This window comes from Dasypus novemcinctus, chromosome 8, assembly GCF_030445035.2.
Source record: "Dasypus novemcinctus isolate mDasNov1 chromosome 8, mDasNov1.1.hap2, whole genome shotgun sequence".
In the NCBI taxonomy this organism is placed as follows: Eukaryota; Metazoa; Chordata; class Mammalia; order Cingulata; family Dasypodidae; genus Dasypus; species Dasypus novemcinctus.
The window spans coordinates 17,757,758-17,778,533 of record NC_080680.1 but is presented as its reverse complement, the minus strand read 5'-3'; the positions used below and the strand labels follow the sequence as shown (position 1 = coordinate 17,778,533).

The 20,776-nt window shown below is 38.9% G+C and overlaps 1 protein-coding gene across 2 annotated transcripts in view; it reads right to left on the bottom strand.

The window, feature by feature from the left end:
• The window catches only part of LOC111764019 (KRAB domain-containing protein 4-like), a 56,962-nt gene extending 42,307 nt beyond the window's left edge, over positions 1-14,655 (bottom strand). The window contains exons 1-4 of one of the 2 annotated variants that reach the window (XM_071216637.1): positions 14,505-14,655; positions 14,262-14,327; positions 11,493-11,551; positions 2,368-2,494 (exon numbers count right to left, since the gene is read on the bottom strand). In XM_071216637.1, coding sequence (XP_071072738.1) covers positions 2,368-2,494; positions 11,493-11,507 — 142 coding nt within the window. In that variant the 5' untranslated portion in view covers positions 11,508-11,551; positions 14,262-14,327; positions 14,505-14,655. Of the gene's footprint in view, positions 1-2,334; positions 2,495-11,492; positions 11,552-14,261; positions 14,328-14,504 lie in introns of both variants that reach the window. The other variant, XM_071216638.1, reaches the window with a different exon arrangement.
• Positions 14,656-20,776: the final 6,121 nt, after the last annotated feature.

The window sequence follows — 20,776 nt, the reverse complement described above, 5'->3', positions numbered from 1 at the left end:
TGCAACTACAAGCAAGATAGTCGCATCTATCTGCCCCATGGGATCTAACTCCCCTCTCAATTAGAGGTAGAGTGGGCATCACCATGCCAGAACCAATAGGATTGGGGAACGAACAATGGACTAGAGTAGACGTACTGTTATTCTAGCAATGAAAGAACTTTTATCATTGACGTGGAGGCAGTGGCCACTGGAGGTTCTGAGGGGAGGGAGAGGGAAAAACAGGTATAATATGGGGGCATTTTCGGGACTTTGGAATTGTCCTGAATGACACTGCAATGACAGATACAGGCTGTTATATATCTTGTCATAACTTACAAAATCATATAGGAGACAGGTAAACTACCATGTAAATTATAATCCATACTTAGAGCTAAGTGGCAATGCTCCAAAATGTGGGCATCAATTTTAACAAATGACAGGAATGGATTAAAGAGGCTGATTGGTATTTGTCACCAATTTTCCAATCATGTTCCTTCCAAGTCCCTGACCATCCAGTCAAACCATTGTCAAGAGCCCATGAATCAAGTCTATAAACACACTTCCAGCCAGCACCTTCTATTAATATCAGATAAAGTTAAATTATATTACATAACTCTCACAACACTTATATAAAAAATGACAGTACCAAGTACTTGTACTTGGATTTACAAGGAATAACTGGATTTTTCATGAACTGCTGGTGGGAATACAAAATGATACAGCCACTATGGATAATAGTTTTAAAATTTCTTAAAAAACAAACTAAATATGCACTTACCATACAACCTAGCAATTACACTCCTGTTATTTATCCCACATAAATGAAAACCTGTACATAAATGTTCATAGCAATATTATTTGTAAAAGCCAAAAACTGAAACAAACAAAATATCCTTCAATAGGTGAATGGCTAAACAAACTTAAAAATTTATATAATGGAATACTGCACAGTAATCAAAGGAATGAACTCAATTTTGACACATCATATGCAATTCCAATTATATAACATACTTGAAGATGACAAAATCATAGAGATGGAGAACAAATTTGTAGTTGACAGAGATTAGGAATGGTGGGGAGACAAGAAGTAGGTAAAAAAGGGTAGCACAAGAAAGATTTTTGTGTTGATAGAATAGTCCTGTGTCTTGACTAGGGCGCTCAAAAAAATCTAGGCATGAGATAAAAATAGCACATAACTATTCACGCATATTGTACAAACATCAATTCACTGGAAATGTAACCATTTGAAGAAACTTGGTGAAGAGTAATGCCTGGATAATTTCTATGACTCTATAATTATTTCAATACAAAAATTTTAGAAAAAACATAAGTAGAAAACCCAAATAGCCCTGAGAACATTCTTCCTCAAAAAAACACTATTTAAGAAAATTAAAAGGTAAGCAAAAGATGGAGAGAAAAAAATAGCAAAAAATACACATGATAAAGTTCTGAACTATTTCAATTTAAAAATAAGATATAGATAGAAAATAATTTTTTTAAAATACACTGAAGATTTGACTGATTTCACTGAAGATTTCACTAAACATTTATGTATGGCCAAAAAGTGCATGAAAAAAGTTCAACATCGTTACCAGGGAATGCAAATTAAAACTCAAAAAGATATAAGTAGAATGGTTAAAAACAATAAGAGTTAACAAATCCAAAGCTGGTAACCGAACAGCAATGAGAACTCGCTCTCTCATCTATTACTAATGGGCAAAAAACAGCACAGCCCATTTAAAAACATTTGGCAGTTTTCTGTAAAGATAGATGTACAAAGAACCAAAAAGCATATTCTAGTAAGTGAAAAGAGATGTTCACACAGACTTGCATGCAAATCTCATAGTATATTATTCATAAAAGCCCCAAATTGAGGGAAAAACATAAAAAACATATGTCTATCATGTGATAAATGATAAACTGTGGTATGTTTGTACAAAGGAATTATACTCGGGATAAAAGGAATAAACTATGGATATACACAAACACATATGAATCTGAAAAGTACTGCACTAAGTTAGTAAAAAGCCAGATAAAAGAGAATATATACTCTTAAGATTCTACTTACATAAAATTTGAGAAAAGGCAAAATTATTGCAATAGAAAGCAAATCAGTGGCTACCAAGGTCATAGGGGTAGGGATGGTGGAAGAGGATTCACAGCAAAAGGTTACAAGAGAACTTTCTGAAGTGATGGAAATATTCCACATCATAATTCTGGTGGGTAGCAATCAACTGTATACATTTCTCAAAACACACTAGGACTTGTACACTGAAAATTACTGAATTTTATTTCCTGTTAAATATACCTCAAAGAGTGTGATTAAAATTAAAGAAAGAAAAAACAGAAGTGTACCCAATAGGGAGTTGCATGTGAGGATCTGCTCACCCACTGAGACGAGGTGGCTGTAGTTCTCCAGCATCACATCTCTGTACAGGGTCCTCTGAGCAGGGCCCAGGTGCTGCCACTCCTCCTGGGTGAACTCAACAGCCACATCCCTGAACGACACTGAGGCCTGAAACAGCACATTTCTGGTCAATCTGAAGGGTCCACAAACAGGTGACATGGAAAATACCTCACTTAGGAAATCAAATCTTTTACTGTTGAGTTTCAATAAAACGCTATAAAGGATGCCTATGATGGTCTTAACTATAGCAAATCTTGAGGAGCAGAGCTCATTAAGGTTAGGGGAAATGCATCAGGATCTCTGGGTATGGATTAGGTACACAGAGAGAGAAGCACAGAGTGATTCTCGAATTTAATATTTGATGATGCTTCTGTAGATGATAAGACACTGTGAACTTTCATTTTCCAAATTGTTGCTGGGATACAAATAATGATTTTCAATTTTTAAAATACTGACTTTGAGTGCTAACTTGACTCATTCATTCTTTTTTTTTAAGATTTATTTATTTCTCTCCCCTTCCCCTCCACCCCCCCCCCCCGCCGCCCCGCCCCGGTTGTCTGTTCCCTGTGTCTATTTGCTGTGTCTTCTTCATCCGCTTCTGTTGTCAGCGGCACGGGAATCTGTGTTTCTTTTCGTTGTCTCATCTTGTTGTGTCAGCTCTCCGTGTGTGCGGTGCCAGGTGCACTTTCTTTCGCGCTGGGCGGCTCTCCTTGCGGGGCGCACTCCTTGTGCATGGGGCTCCCCTATGCGGGGACACCCCTGCGTGGCACGGCACTCCTTGCGAACAACAGCACTGCGCTTGGGCCAGCTCCACACTGGTCAAGGAGGCCCGGGGTTTGAGCCGTGGACCTCCCGTGTGGTAGACGGACGCCCTAACCGCTGGGCCAAGTCCGCTTCCTTGACTCATTCATTCTTGTATTAGTCAGTCTAACACAAAGTACCAGAAATCTGTTGGCTTTTATAAAAGGTATTTATTTGGGATAAAAACTTACAGTTACAAGGTCCTAAAGAGTCCAACTCAAGGTTACTTCCTTACCAAACTCTGTTGCCATGTGTTTGAAGCAAGATGGCAGGCAAGATCTGCAAGGGTTCAGCCTTCCCCTTTCCTCTTAAGACTCCTGGGTCCAGCTTTTTCTGATCTCAATTGTAGGCTGGCATAGGGGCTTGTTTCTCTTCCTGGGGCTTGTTTCTTTCTGGACTCAGCTGCTCTGGTCTCTTCAACAAGGTCAGCTGTAAACTATCAGGTGACTGGCTCAATTCTCTTCCCAGGGCCTCTGCCGTGTCTATGGAGCTGTCTTTCTTCCTCTGGGTATCTTCTCTGTGTATCTACTTCTGTGTTCTTGCTGGAGCATCCATTTATACAGTCCACCAAGGGGGTGGGGCCTCAAACTGAGTTGCCCTAATGATGTGGTTGAATCAAAGCCCCAATTCCAAAACAATTTAATCAAAAGCATCTCAGCTGAATCTAATATAATTAAAGGGTCTTGAGCCCAGAGAACAGAACAGTTTACAGATATAATCTCTCCTTTTGGAATTATAAATAATCTCAAACTGCCACAATTCTCATAGTTTATATGTAAATTCTTCTGGATTTTCTACATCATGTCTGAAAAATGAGAGTTTTATTTTTTCCTTTCTGATTCTTCTGTTTTTCTTTTTCTTTGTCAATATCCCTGGTTAAAATTTCCACTAGAGTACTTTATTTTTAAAAAAGAGATTTATTTATTTATTCCCCATCCCATTTTCTGCTCTCTGTGTCCATTTGCTGTGTGTTCCTCTGTGTCTGCTTGTATTCTAATTAGGAGGCTTCGGGAACCAATCCTGGGGCCTTCTGGAGTGGGAGAAAGATGATCATTCTCTTGTGCCACCTCAGCTCCCTGATCTGCTGCATCTCCTATTATCTCTCCTCCGTGTCTCTTTTTGCTGCATCATCTTGCTGTGTCAGCTCTCCACATAGGCCAGCACTCCTGTCTGGAGCTGTACTCCGCACAGGCCAGCACTCTGTGTGGGTCAGCTCACATACAGGCCAGCTTGCCTTTACCAGGAGGCCCTGGGTATCGAACACTGGGAGCCCTATTGCTTGAGCCACATCCACTTCCCCCAAAAGTGTATTTTTTATTGCATAGGGAAAGTATTCTGTACGAATTTATAATGTATTAGATTCATACATCAGATGAAGAAAGATCCCTTTTATTCCTACTATTTAAAGAACTCTTATCATGAGTGGGTGTTATATATTCTTACACTCTTTTACTATATGTAATCATACGAGCATATGATTACTCTCACTCCATTACTGTTTTGAATTATACTTTTTCATTAACTCAAACTTACATTCCTCAAATATAAGTAACTTTGTCCTGATATATTAACCTTTTAAAATATGTATTGATTCCTTTTGCTTAACTTGGTGCATAAATGGATATGGAAAACTAAAGAAATCAGATATCATGGAGCTGATGTACTAGATGTTGAAATCTTTTTAAAAGGCTCAATTATTAAAACAGTTTAGTCTTTGTACATGATGATATGGACCGACTTAAGGAACAGAAGACAAAGACAGAAATATACATAAATATGTATTACTTCCTAATTGTATAATACAGGTAACATCTCAAATGAGTTGAGAAAAGCTGGATGTCAATGTCATAGGGATAACTAGATGGCTTTAGAGCTATGTCTCACCCCATAGAGTAGAACAAAATTCAAATATATAAAAGCATCTGAATCTAGAGGAAAATCCAGCAAATTCTAGAAAACTATACAGACTGATTCTTTACAATGGAAGATAATTTGGTGGTGCTGGGACAGTTAGGTATAAGGTATAGAATTACTATATGATCGGACAATCCCACTCCTAAGTTTTTATCCAAAACATCTGAAAGCAGGAACTCAAAACAGATATGAGCACACAAATGTTTATGGCAGCATTATTCATAATTGCCAAAAGGTGGAAGCATTTTCATTTGCCTTGAGATATTTACTGATTTCTCTTGCAATTTCTTCTTTGACCCACTGACTGTTTAAGCACTTCGAAACATGGGAATAGAGGGAAACTTCCTCAACATGATAAAGGGTATATATGAAAACCACCACTAACATCCATATTCATTGGTAAAAGACTGAAAGTTTCCCCCTAAGATCTGGAAGAAGGTAAGGATGCCTACTGTCACCACTGTTATTCATCATTGTACTGGAAGTTAGCCAGAGCAATTAGGCAAGAAAAGAAAAAGACATTCAAATTGGAAAGGAAGAAGTAAAATCGTTCACTATTTGCAGTTGAGAAGGTCCTACATATAGAAAGTCCTCAAATATCTACAACAAAACTACTACAGCTAATGAATTAGTTCAGCAAAGTGGCGGGATATAAGATCAACATGCAAAAATCTGTAGTGTTTCTATAGACTAGTAACGACCAATCTGAAGAGGAAATCAAGAAAAAAATTTCATGTACAATTGCAACTAAAAGAATCAAATATCTAGGAATAAATTTAACTTAGGATGTAATGTACTTGTAAACAGAACACTACACAACATTGTTAAAAGAAATCAAAGAAGACCTAAATAAATGGAAGGACATTCCATGTTCATGGACTGGAAGAATAAGTAACACTAAGATGTAAATTCTACACAAAGTGATTTACAGATTCAATGCAATCCCAATAAAAATTCCAAGAGTTGCTTTTGCAAAAATGGAAAAGCACAGTATCAAATTTATTTGGAAGGGTAAGGGGCTCTAAAGAGCCAAAAACATCTTGATAAAGAAGAACAAAGTTGGAGGACTTACACTTCCTGAATTTAAAGCATATTACAAAGCTACAAGTGTCAAAATAGCATGGTAGTGGCTACAAGGATAGGCATAAAAATCAATGGAGTCAAACTCAGAGTTCAGAAATAGACCTGCACATCTACTGTCAACAGATATTTGACAAGGCTGTCAACTCCACTGAGTAATATCTTCAAAAAAGGGTGCTGAGAGAACTATGTATTCATATCCAAAAGAATGTGAGAGAACCCCTATCTCACACCCTATACAAAAATTAACTCAAAATGAATCAAAGACCTACATATAAGAAAAGCCAGGACCAGGAAACGGATGTGACTCAAACAATAGAGCTTCCACCTACCATAAGAGAGGACCCAGATTCGATCCCTGGGGCCTCCTGGTGAAAAAAAAGAGTGTGCCTGTGCAGCGAGCCAGTGCCTGTGTGGTAAGCCAGTGAGCACAAGTGCCTGTGTGGTGAGCAAGTGTCCTTGTGGGAAGCCAGTCCCTGTGCAAGTGAGTCACTCAGCAAGATGATGATGCAACAAAAGAGAGACAAGGGGAGAGTCAAGGTGAAGAGACACAGAAACCAGGAACTGAGGTGGCACAATTAACAGGGAACCTCTCTCCATATCAGGAGTCTCCAGGATCAAATCCCGGTGAATCCTAGAGAGAAAATGAGAAGAGAAGACAACACAGACAGCAAAAACAGGAGGGTGGGAGAAGGGGAAGGGGATAAATAAATAAATAAATAAATAAATAAATCTTTTTAAAAAAGAGAGCCAGGACCATAAAACTCCTAGAAGAAAATATAGGGAAGTATATTTGAGATCTTGTGGTAGGAAATGGTTTCATAAATGTTATACTGAAAGCACGAACAATGAGAGAAAAGTTAGATAAATGGGACCTCCTCAAAATTAAACACTTTTGTGCTTCAAAGGAGTTTGTCAAGAAAGTGAAATGGCAGCCTACTCAATGGGAGAAAATGTGTGGAAGCCTCATATCCAACAAAGGTATAATAGTCAGCATATATAAAGAAATCGTACAGGTCAGCAACGAAAGACAACCCAATTAAAAAATGGGCAAAAGACTTAGACATTTTTCTAAACAGACATTTTTCTAAAGAGGAAATACAAATTGCTAAAAAAGCACATGAAAAGATGTTCAACATCACTAGTTATTAGAGAAATGCAAATCAAAACCACAGTGAGATATCATTTCACACCTTCTAGACTGGTCGCTATTGAAAAACACAAAAAATTACAAGTGTTAAAGAGGATGTGGAGAAAGAGAAACACTCATTCACTGCTGGTGGGAATGTAGAATGGTCTAGCCACTGTGGAAGACATCTGGCCACTCATTAGGAAGTTAAATATAGAACTGCCATATTATCCAGCAATCCCACTACCAGGTATATACCCAGAAGAACTGAAAGCAGGGGCATGAATAGATATATGCACACCAATGTTCATCGGGGCATTATTCACAATTGCCAAAAGATGAAATTAATCCAAGTATCCACCAACAGATAAATGCATAAACACAATGTGATATATACATACAATGGAATACTTTTCAGCTGCAAGGACAGAACTAATAATCCATGTGACAACATGGAGGAACCTCAAGGACCTAATGTTGAGTGAAATAAGCCAGACACAAAAGGACAAATATTGTATGATCTCACTAATATGAACTAAGTATAATGAGCAAACTCACAGAGACAGACTCTAGAAGATCAGTAAACAGAATAAAAAGCAAAACAAAACAAGGAGTATCTTCAACAGCAAGTAAAACAATTTCATTCTTCTGCCCCATAATATCTACGTCGCTTCTTAGCCTCAAGCAGTCAGAGCAGAAAATGTCCCAAACCCCTCAAGATTGAGGAATGAACAAAATTGGGGGAGGAGTATAACCCCTGACCAAAATACTTTTATTGTTATTGTAGTTATTAACTGAATAACTTGTAACACCGATACAAACAATAAATTTTAATTAAAAAAATTTTAATACTTGGGAAACAATTATAGAGGCCACATGACCAATAAAAATTTGTTGAAATAATAAGAAATATTGGTGAAATGTTTATAACTTGTACTATAAAGCAGTTTTAAATATTAGTGTTAATTATCCTTGTCAGACAGATGACAAAAATCATACTTGTATTTCTATATGAAGGTGATGTTGGGGTTAGAGTCAGTGAGAATAAGTTTTTACTTGCTTTTTCAGTAGTGATTATAAACATAAAATGAACTTACTACCAAGTACCAGCTGATGATGTAACTAGAAAATGACCTTGAATAAAAGGGTCAACTCGGACCAGCAGAATATCTCAGTCTACATATAATACCAGGAGTTAAAAATGCTTTTTGACCTGAAGAAAAGGAGGAAATGGAAAGGACAAATGAGTTTATATGGCTATGAGTCTCCAAAAGAGAGGGAGGTTATCAGAGGGGTTGCCCTTATGCACACCTCAGCAGAGTCCCAGAGACAGATAAAGTAGATACAACCCCAGGTATTGGTTCTGCTGAGGGCTACAGAGACCCACAGGTTCTATGGTCATGGCAGATGGAGTTCAGTGCCATCTCAGTTGGTCCTACTTTGGAGTTTGTGTTTCTGTGCAATGGAGTTGGACTTAGATGTGATCTTTGTCCACAAGTCTCTCCTTTCACTTTTACTAGAACTGTAGTTGGTGCTGGGGTTTATTGTATACCCAGGGGACCTGAATCTCTGGACTGACCATGTGATAGCCAGGCCTTGAGCCTCAACAGACTTGCAAATCCTACCATGGTTTATTGGACTTACCCCACTCATCTAACATGGAGGTGAAGAAGATCAACCACCACACCAGGGAGCCAAGACAGCCTACAACTGAAAGCAGGAGAATTGCATCCAGCATCCATGTGGAATCTAAGCCCCCTCTTGATATAGATGTGGAGTGGACACAAACATTCTAAGGTCCACAGGATGGAGGAATAGAGTGTGGATTAGAGTGGACTTACTGATATTCTATTCATGAACTACTGTGATTAGTAATCGAAGAAAATGTGGCATTGGTGTGGAGAAAGTGGCCATGGTGGCTGCTGGGGGTAGGGAGTGGGAGGAAGAGATGAGATGTGGGGGCGTTTTCGGGACTTGGAATTATCCTGGGTGGTGCTGCAGGGACACTGGGTGGAATGTGGGAGAGTGTGGGCTATGATGTGGACCATTGACCATGAGGTGTAGCGGTGCTCAGAGATGTTTGCACCAAATGCAATGAATGTCTCATGATGATGGAGGAGACTGTTGTTATGGGGGGAGGAGTGGGGGGAGGGGGGGTGGGGGGTATATGGGGACCTCATATTTTTTTAATGTAATATTAAAAAAATAAAGACAAAAAAAAATGAACTTAGTAAACTTTCTCAGTCTAAAGCTTCCCTTGTAATCTACTGAATGAATTTATCAACACAGCACTGAATTAATGGTAAAGCTATGGGCAAAACAAAAGTATTTATTTGTATAAACTTGGTATCGCAGCATTCTATTCTATTCCACGGAACTTATCATGTGGAATATTAAAGTTGTGTAAAAGTTGTTAATACTAAGTTTATCAAACCTAAAATGTATGTAAACACCTGCCATCACTTTACATTATGATTCCTGGCTTTGGTAACATGTTAATAGAGAACTTTTGTTATTTAAAAGGAAAAATCTCACACATCTCCTTCTAATATTTATGTTTCTTCTTTTTGCTAGCCCGGTTATTATATATGCATTTGACTATTAATTCCCTTTCAATGTATCTGAACTTTAACAAGTGAGCCATTTTTCTTATTTTTTCCCCAAACATATATCACTAGCCCCAAAATCATTTATCAAACTCTTCATTTCCTCTTTGATTTTTTGAAAAAAATTTTTTTAATTAGAGAAGTTGTGGGTTTATAGAACAATCATGCATAAAATACAGGATCCCCACATATCACCCCACTACCACACTGCAAATTGGTATGGAACATTGACCACAACCGATGATAGCACTTCTTATAATTGATTATTTTTTTAAATGATATTTAAAGTTGCCTTTGTTTTACTGTCCATGTGTATGACCTGTTTCTGTACTGTATTACTTTATTGCCCTTTTCCTTAATTGCTGTACTAGTATCAATAGTACTACCTTATTTCTATAATCTAGCTTTATAGCTAGTATTTCAAGTCCCTCTCATTATAACCTGTTCCAAAACTTTCTTGCCCATTTTGTGTATTTACATATAGAGTTAATGAGTAAGGCTCTAACAAAATCCATTTTGATTGGAATGGGAAAAAATTGACAAATATTTCAAGAATAGATACCTTGAAAATATTTAGGCTTTTCATTCACATATGAGGTACATGTTCTCAGTTCTTAAAACTCTATAAGGGAAACGGACTTTGGCCCAGTGGTTAGGGCGTCCATCTACCATATGGGAGGTCCATGGTTCAAACCCCGGGCCTCCTTGACCCGTGTGGAGCTGGCCATGCGCAGTGCTGATGCGCGCAAGGAGTGCCGTGCCACTCAAGGGTGTCTCCCGCGTGGGGGAGCCCCACGCACAAGGAGTGCACCCGTAAGGAGAGCCGCCCAGCGTGAAAAGAAAGAGCAGCATGCCCAGGAATGGCGCCGCACACACTTCCCGTGCCGCTGACAACAGAAGCGGACAAAGAAACAAGACGCAGCAAATAGACACCAAGAACAGACAACCAGGGGAGGAGGGGAATTAAATAAATAAATAAATCTTTAAAAAAAACAAAACAAAAAAACTCTATAAAATGTTTGCAATGTTTGATAGTTTTCTTCATATAGAGATTATATAGTTTTACTAAATTAAGGCCCAGTTTTTGTTTTTGCTATTGTGAATGGGATAGTTCTTCTCTTGCATTGTGTAAATGATTATTGCCTTTATAAAGAAAGCTATTAGTCTTTGTTTATATTTCTTGTATCGGTATACTTTAACTGAACTCTGTTATTAAGTCTGATAGTTGTTCATAAAATTCTCTGTGATTTTATAAACAGTCACATCATCTACAAATAAATAAGACATTGTCCTACTTTTTAAAAAAAGTACAAATGAGCCTTAAACCAAATAAAAAAAAGCTATTTCACTAAACATAATTCAATGGAAATTCATGAAAACATGACATATTAGCAAACTGGTAACTGGAGGGAAGCTATTTGCTCTGACAAAGCTGACAGCAAACATCAGAATGGGGAAATCTTGCCTCAAGACTGACTTGCTCTATTTCTAGCTTTCCTTCTGCAATTAATATATAGACTCTTATTAACCACCAAAGCTACTACAATACAAAGTAGGGAAGGAACAAATAGCTCACCTTAGATTTTTTCATTTTCTGCTGCTCTTAGGAGAAAGTGGAGAACTGTGATGGTTCAGCTGGGGACACCCAAAGAGAATAGGGGTCACTAGATCTGGTGAGCCTTATGCTCCAACATTTACCTACTAAAGTTCTGCTACTTCAGCTGGGGAGCAGCCTCCCTATGGGAAGAGGACCATTTGGGCCTTGAAAAGGCCTAAGTAAGACCCACGTTGGGGTGATAGTATCTGCCATGTGCAACTATGAAATAAATGATCATGGAGCTTTAATTTGCAGCTGTTCACTGGATGAATATAAACTTTTCTGAATAAATTTAACTGTATCCTTGATATAGTCTGACTTGATATAGAAGACTATTTTCTTATAGCTAATCCATTCCTGGGTATAAAACATATTGTAGATGGGACTTTTTGATTAGATTCAGTTAAGGGAAATTCTTTTTGATGAGAGATCACTTCAGTAGGACATGACCTAGGGTGGGTCTTAAACCCCATACTGGAGTCCTTTTTAAATGGAGGAATAAATAGCTGCAGACACAGGAATAAAACCGCAGTGAAAAAGAGAAGCCTTTAGGAGCTGAAATCAAGGAACCCAGGAGAAAGATAAGCCATAGACAGAGGAACGGAGAAGCTGAAGCAATGAGCCTGGAGCAGAAGGGAGAAGCAAGCGGACAATGCCATATGCTTTTAAGTCCACAGCTGAGCTCAGGAAGAAAGTGAGCCTGGGGGAGAAGGCACTACCACCAGAGCCCCTATTGTGCCTTGCCATGTGGCAGGAGTCCAAGATTGCCAGTAACTGACCTGGAGGGAGAGAGCATCAGATGCCTTAATTTAGATATTTTTCCCAGCCTCAGAACTGCCGGCTTATAACTTTAAAAAATCACTTGTAGAAGCCAAATAATTTCTGGTATATTGCACTGGCAGCCTTTAGCAAACTAAAACACCTTTTAACATATAAACACAAAGAAATTACAGTGCACCAAAGGATAAGGCACTATTCTTTCCTGGGGGTACATCATTTACCCATTTTCTCAGCAATGTTTACCCATTGAAATTGAGAGTCCACAGAAAGCAGAGTAAAAGAAATGGGGATGCTTTAAGGCAAGGATTTTTAATTATTTGTTCTGTGAAACAGTTTCTCAAAAGGCATTTTTTGACATATAATTTTTTTATTAGAGAATTCTTGTTGTGGGTTTACAGAACACTCATGCATAAAATATAGGATTCTCACACATCACACCACCACCAACACCTTGCATTGGTGTGGAACTGATAATACTTTTTTATAACTGAACTTTGTTTATAAAACAAATTGTACCAGTTACGATTGAAGAAGGGTTATTCAAATAGTACTATTAACTATCATCCATAGTTTACATTAGGCTTCTCTCCCCCCACCCCCTCCCTGAATATACCACCCAATTATTAACACCAAAAGGACTTTCTGATAAGACATTCCTGTTGAATTATCAGTCAGAGGGAAGTGCACTGTATTCTCCTCCTGGCCCTGTCACAAACAAACTGGATATCCCTAGACAAGTTACTAAACTCATTAGGCCCAATATCTTTAAAGCTTTCAAGAGCCCAAAGTAGAAAACAATGAAAACCCTTCAGTAACCATCATTCTAAGGTTCCCTGAGATTAGGATAATGTCAATAGCATCACATGAGGCAATGGACATAAGTCACAGCAGTACATAATTTGCATAGAGTGGAGAACAAAGGCAACAGGAACCCTTTAAGGATGGGTGGAAACAGAATTTCCTAACCTCCGGCTGGTTTTCTCTTACTCCAAACCTTTTCCACCAAGTTCTCCTATTAAATACGTTTCCTGAGTAGCCTGACACCGGACCTCCACAGCTCACTGCACTCTTCTCCAAGCTGGCCCAAACCTCCCACTGTCAGAGTCCGTGGTGGCTTCTGGAGGTGACAATTCCGGTTCATTCTGGGCAGGGGAATCAAGAAACACTGCTGGCCAAGAAAATCAGAACCTGCTCCTTTCTGTGCTCTTCAGTCTCTGCCCTGAAGCTCTGGTGAGAAGTGAAAATTCAGAGGTAACATTATAACTACCTGAAGCCCCTGCTTCCTACTGCATGATGGTTGTTTTGTTCCAAGGATCTGACACCTAAACCTGAGAAACAAATTTTAGAGCCAAAAACCTGACCCTTAGATTCCCCTATATCACAGACAGCCTGCCAGGTTTGGAAGTAACTGTTAGAAACTTTGTCTGACCCAAGGAATCTGAAGACACTAGAAATATCAGAATGCATTTGCCACACAGTAGGAGGCCATCTACATTCACTTCATAGAACATCACAGACTTTTGGGACAGGTGACTCAGTGCTGTGAAGGTCAAAATGTTGGTTTTAGGTACGTGCAATATTAGAAAGAGCCTGGGAGTGTGACCTGGCTAAATCACTCCACCAACTTGAACCTCAAATATTTTTTTAATGTATACATACTGCTTCATAAAATGGCTGAGGTTGACATAAGCCACCCAATGGAAAGAAAAAAAGCATATTCTAAATATAAAAGCCGTTGTCACTTAGTGTTTTGTACCAGGCACTCATATAATTACAGGGGACACTTAATGAGGTCTCAAAACAACGTCCTGAAGCAATCATTATTAATAACCTCATTTTCAGTGAGTAAACTGACTCTTTCCCAGATTTCTTCTCTCCCCTGATGACAGGTGACAGACCTGGAATTTACTTGGGGTTTATGTCTCCAGAGCCCACAGGCCCACGGCCTACTATTCCCGCCACTTTTACCTCCAAGGTTAGAAACACACTGATCTCCCTCCTCCGGCTCGGGCTTCTACCCGGACGCGCGGCAACCTGGAAGAGAACAAGGTTTTCGCACACTCGGCTCACAGCGAGAACCTTCTCCTGACGAAGACTCGGTATCCCCTGCGCCCCGGGAGGCCGCTGGCGGTGCGGGGTTTCCCACTGACTTCCCATTTTCGCCCCCCAGAAACAAGCCTATGCCCTCCGGCTGCTTCCCCACGGTCTTACCCCAGCCGCGCAAACTTCACTCTGTGAACCTACACAAGTCGCTTCCTGGGACTCGTGCGGCTTTCCAGTTAAGACTGCGAGAGCGCAAAGATACAGCGAGGCAACTCTGCGCACGCGCAAAACCCAAGCCTTTCCTCCCCACCATGCTGCGGTGATGCGTCCGTGCAATCCAACACTACATTTCCCACAAACCTTCGCGTTCCCACCTAGAAGGGATCTTAACCTAGTTTCTGCTTTGTGGAAGCTTGTGGGATGGTGGTCTTAAAGGTCGATTTATCCAGGTTATTTTATTCAGGTTACACTTGAAGTTTACAGCCAAATGCATAACGTGATCCTGATCAAATCCCGAAGAAAATAGCAACCGTTTTTATATATATATATATATTTTTTTTTTTTAAAGATGTATTTATTTATTTAATTTCCCCCCCTCCCCTGGTTGTCTGTTCTTGGTGTCTATTTGCTGCGTCTTGTTTCTTTGTCCGCTTCTGTTGTCGTCAGCGGCACGGGAAGTGTGGGCGGTGCCATTCCTGGGCAGGCTGCTCTTTCTTTCACGCTGGGCGGCTTCCTCACGGGCGCACTCCTTGCGCGTGGGGCTCCCCCGCACGGGGGACACCCTTGCGTGGCACGGCACTCCTTGCGCGCATCAGCGCTGCGCATGGCCAGCTCCACACGGGTCAAGGAGGCCCAGGGTTTGAACCGCGGACCTCCCATATGGTAGACGGACGCCCTAACCACTGGGCCAAAGTCCGTTTCCCAGCAATCGTTTTTCATAAGACATTTGGAGACCCTTTAGAAAACCTGGATATGAACTGGACGTTAACAATATTAAGGAAAGTTGCCTCTACTTTTCTTAAGTAGGCAAAACTTTGGGACTTGTGTAGGCAATTTGATTTGTTAAAGGCCTTACTATTAAAGTATTTAGGACTACATTACATAATTGTAAATTCACTTCAGAAGATATAAAATTTATCCTGGAAACTTCATGCTTTTTTTTTTTTTTTTTTTTAACAAACCCAGTGTTACTGGATTTTATCTAGGTTCTTGGCTATGCTGCAGAAACGAATTTTGAAAGCATGCCAGGTGAGTTAGGCCAGTAATTTATTAAGGTAGGGAGGGAACAAAAATGGGAGAAAATAACAAAAAATAACAGAGTAGAGGTCAGAGGTCCCAGGTAGAAAGGAAGGGGATGAAAAGGGATAAAGAGGGCTGATTTACAAGCTACAATTTCCCATTATAGATTATAAATCCCCAGGTTTACTTGTGTGGCCACACCTTTGCTAATGGCAGGGGAGGGGGTTTCAGCTGTTTGCTGTTTTGATTGATGACCCCACCCATCAATCCCTTAGTGAGGACCCAATGATAAAGTTCCTAGGGAACATCCTGGGCTTTTTCTTGTTCCCAGGAAGAAGTCTTTGTTCTGGATGGCAGAATCCTGGGGGTGGGGGTCTTCCAGCAGCCATCTTGGGGGTTACTGATGTCCATGTGGACTCTTTGCCAGGTTCCAGATCCATCTAACTATCTTACTAGCCTGCTTCACCAGGACACACGGAGCGTCATAGTGGTGCCCTTGGATCCCAGCTTGAGGTTTCTATGAAGGAGCCAGGACTGGTGCTGCAGTTATATATAGGAAACTGTTGGTTTTTACACATTGGCATTGTTTATTGCTGCATTCTTACCATTTCAAATTTTACATTAATTATCTTGGTTTTATCTTGGCACATAATAACAGGTGTGCTGGTTTGAAGGTGTATGTACTCCAGAAATCATATTCATAAATGTATTCCATTCCTGTGGGTGTAAACTCACTCTAAGAGGGTCCTTTTGTTATCAGAGCCAGTGTCTAGGTTCCTTGGCTTCTTTGGCTTTGTAGTGAGAAAAAAATCAAGAATGAGACAAAAATCAACCAGGCAAGCACAGATTTTATTGGGGAGTAAGCAAGAGAACAGAATTACACCTTCAGAGTGGAAGGCAGGCATTCTTACAGGACAGAAATGCAAAGTTCTGCCCTGGCGTCCCCTATTTTATGGAGGTACAAGACTCCAGGGTCTGCTCTGATTGGCGTATTTGAGACAAAGCAGGGAAACTCTATTGGGATGATTTGATTTTTATTAGTTGGTTGTCTAGTGGTGATCACTTCTGGTGATTGTTCTTGAGCCCTGCTGGAGTTTGAGAGGTTTATGAAAACAGGTGGGGTGTTTGGGAATCTCATTTTTTCCCCTTTTTCCCTGCTGGGTGGATGCTGCAAGTTGCATTCCCATACCTTGTTTGTGTACACCAGTACGTACTAGCTACTGGGTGAATGCTACAAATCACCTCCTGATAAGGTGCTTGTGTGAGTCCTGCAGGATGCTTCTTCAGTCTTTTCTACTGGGTAATGTTTGTGTGGAAAGTTTTTGGTTTTCTGCCTCTCCTCTGTAAGTCCTTATTCTATCCTGCCTCGCTTTGTTGAAGTTACTTCAGTAATGTGTCCACCTTAGTCAAAAAGGGTATTAATCCTTTTATTGGAGTCCTTCATAAGCAGAATCAAACTCAGAGGAAAAAAAAAACACACAGGAAAAATTTGAATCCAAGGAAACCCTGGAATTACTATTTTTCCTTGGTGTGGTACATTTGTTAAAATTGATGAAAGCATATTTTTATAATTGTATTATTAACTGTAATCCATGGTTTAAATTAGGGTTAACTATTTGAATTGTGCAGTTCCATAGATATTTTTAAAAGTTTTATTCTAAAAACATATATACATCCTACAATTTCCTCATGTAGCCACATTATAATATATAGTTCAGTGCTATTAATTACATTCACAATGTTAATTCACCATTCTTTTAACTTGCCTTCTTTAGTGTGTGTGCCACGTTCATTTATAGCACTGTGCAATTTTCTCCACTGTATACATTTGTGAAACCACGACTATCTTTGTATTTACATCCCCCCAACCAATCCTACACCCCTCATCCAAGTTCTTTAACAACCACTAATCTGCTCTTCAGTTCTATAGTTGTCATTTTGAGAATGTTACATAAATGGAATCACTGAGTATACAACTTTTCAACATTCTTTTTTTTAGTAAGTGTAATCCCTTTGAGATTTGTATGAATTGCTGAGTGTACCAATCATTTGTACCATTTTATTGCTGAGTAGTATTCCATTGTATGGCCGTTTCAGAGTTAGCTCAACAATTCACCCATAGAAGGCCATTTGAGTTGTTTTCAGTATTTTCCCATGAAAAGTAAAGCTTCTATATGAGCACTGGCGTACAGGTTTTTGTATGACTATAGATTTCCATTTCTTTGGGTTGAATGCCTATAAAGTGTAATTCCAGGTTTGTATGGTAAGTGCATATTTAATTTTATAGGAAACTAGCACTTATTTCCCTAAGAGTCTGTACCTTTTTTCATCCCTGCTTGTAACATATATGAGTTCCATTCAGTATATCATCACCCATATTTGTTATTCTCTATTATGTTTTCAGCTGTTCTATGCCATTTTTTTTTCCTTTTAAGGAGATACCAGGGATTGAACCCAGGACCTGTTACATAGGAAGCAGGTGCTTAAACCATGCAGCTACCCCAACTCTCCCATCGTGGTTTTAATTTGCACTTTCCTAATAATGAATGATGTTGGACAACTTTTCATGTGCTTATTTGCTATCTGTAACTCCTTTTTTTTTTCAGAGTTAGCAAAAATTCAATTTATTGGTAATTTTTAATGGAAGTTCCAAAGGCAAATTTCAGAGCAGGATGTTGGAATTATTAAAAATTCTGAACAAATGAATGAATGAATGAATTACAAATAAATTCAATTTTTTATCTCCTCTTTAGGAAAATATCTTTCATGTCTCTTGCTTCTTTTATAATTATAGTTTCTGTGTTTTTTCCCCCTATTTTATAAATGAGCCCTTTGTTTGTTATGAGATTTTCATGTATTTTCTGCCAGTGTAGGGCTTGTCTTTTCATCCTCTTTACAATCTTTCAGAGCACAAATGTTAACCACTGTAATGAAGTCCAATTTATACCTTTTTGTTTAATGAATTGTACTTTTGGTATCATTCATAAGAACCCTTTGCCTAGCCCTAGGTCCCTATTTTTTCCCCTGTCTTTTCTTTCAAAAATTTATAGCTTTAGCTTTACATTTAAATGCATATCTATATTGTATTAATTTTTTACATGTTGTGAGGTTTAAGTAGACTTTTTTTTTTTTTCTGCTGATGAATGCCCAGTTCAACTCCTTTTGTTGAAAAGACTTTTCTTTCATTGGGTTGCTTTTTGTACCTTTGTTAAAAATCAGTTGAGTGTATTTTTATCAATTTTCTTGGTTCTCTTTTATACTCCATTGATCCAAGTTTCTGTTCCTTTACACACACTTTCTTGATTAATGTTGCTACATAATAAGTCTTAACATCAGATAGAGTGAACAAAATGGCTTTAGCTATTGTGATTCCTTTGTCTTTCCAAAGAAAGTTTACAATAAGCTTGTTCATATATACAAACATTCCTGCTGGGATTTTGATAGGCTTGCTCTAAAACTCATAGCACAATTTGGAGAGAATCGGCGTCTTTACTGTATCTTGTCTTCCCATCTAAGAACTTGGTGTCTCCACTAATTGACTCTTTTATGGTTCTCTTCATTAGTATATCTAAGTTTTCAGCATATACATCTTGTGTGCATTTTGTCAGATTTATAGCTAGGTGATTTGTGTGTATGTGAATATATAGCTTTGCCCTGAAAAATAGCTAGATTCTGATTAATGAAAAGGCTGAAATTCAAGGTAACTTAGAAAGGGATGTAAGTATAAGATTGTTTTTGAAATGAACCATTTAAGAGGGATAAATACCCTTGCAAGAATATTACAAAAAGTACTGTTGACTTGTGGAATGGTTATTTGAACATGCAGTGTACATGCAGTTAGTATAAAACATTGTTTTCCAAACAGATAGCTTCCAAAAAGTTGCCTGTGGCACTGGGCTCATCCAAAATTTTTAGCAAAGGTCTGACACTGTTTCATGGAATGTGGTAGCAGCAGGATAATTTACAAATATATAAAAGAACTTTTATCATACATAAAAGTAAAGTAAGAGCATGGCACCGTATAACACAGGGAATCCAGTGGTGAAAGATGGACTATGGTAAACAGGAAAAATATGAGAAAGTTCTCTCATGAATAATAACAAATATATAACACTAATACAGCATGTCAATAATTGGGCAGGTTAGGGGGAAAATACACCAAATGTAAGATATGGGCTATAGTTAGTACTAATATTTTGATTATGCTCTTTCATAATTTGTAACAAATGTTTCACAATATAAGGTGTTGGTTGTGGGGTGATGTATAGGAGCCTTGTATGATGATATTCATGTTTGTTTTGTAAATGCACAACTTTTACTATAAACTTATTGCTTATGTGTATTCAGGTATAAATGATATACTTCAATAAAATTTTATTAAAAATGGAGATATTTCTAAAATTCATGGGAGCAGGTTGAAACATGATTCTTTTTTTTTTTTTTTTTAATTTTTTTTTTTTAATTTTTTTATTTTTTATTGACTTTGTAATAATATTACATTAAAAATATATATGTGAGGTCCCATTCAACCCCACCCCCCCACCCCCCCTCTCCCCCCCCCCAACAACACTCGCTCCCATCATCATGACACATCCATTGGATTTGGTAAGTACATCTTTGGGCACCTCTGCACCTCATATACATTGGTTCACATCATGGCCCATACTCTCCTCTATTCCATCATGTAGGCCCTGTGAGGATTTACAATGTCCGGTGATTACCTCTGAAGCACCATCCAGGGCAGCTCCATGTCCCGAAGACCCCTCCACCTCTCATCTCTTCCTGCCTTTCCCCATACCCTTTGTCCATTATGTCCACTTTTCCCAATCCAATGCCACCTCTTCTATGTGGACACTGGATTGGTTGTGTCCATTGCACCTTTATGTCAAGAGGAGGCTCAGATTCCACCTGGATGCTGGATGCAATCCTCCCATTTTCAGTTGTAATCACTCTAGGCTCCATGGTGTGGTGGTTGTCCTTCTTCACCTCCATCTTAGCTGAGTGTGGTAAGTCCAATAAATCAGATTGTAGGTGCTGGAGTCTGTTGAGGCTCAGGGTCTGGCTATCACATTGTCAGTCCAGAGATTCAAATCCCCTAAATATATCTTAAACCCCAACATTAACTGCACCTCCAGCACATTAGCATGAAAGTCTTATGAAGGGAGATCCCATCTGAGTCCAGATTCATCACACATAAACAC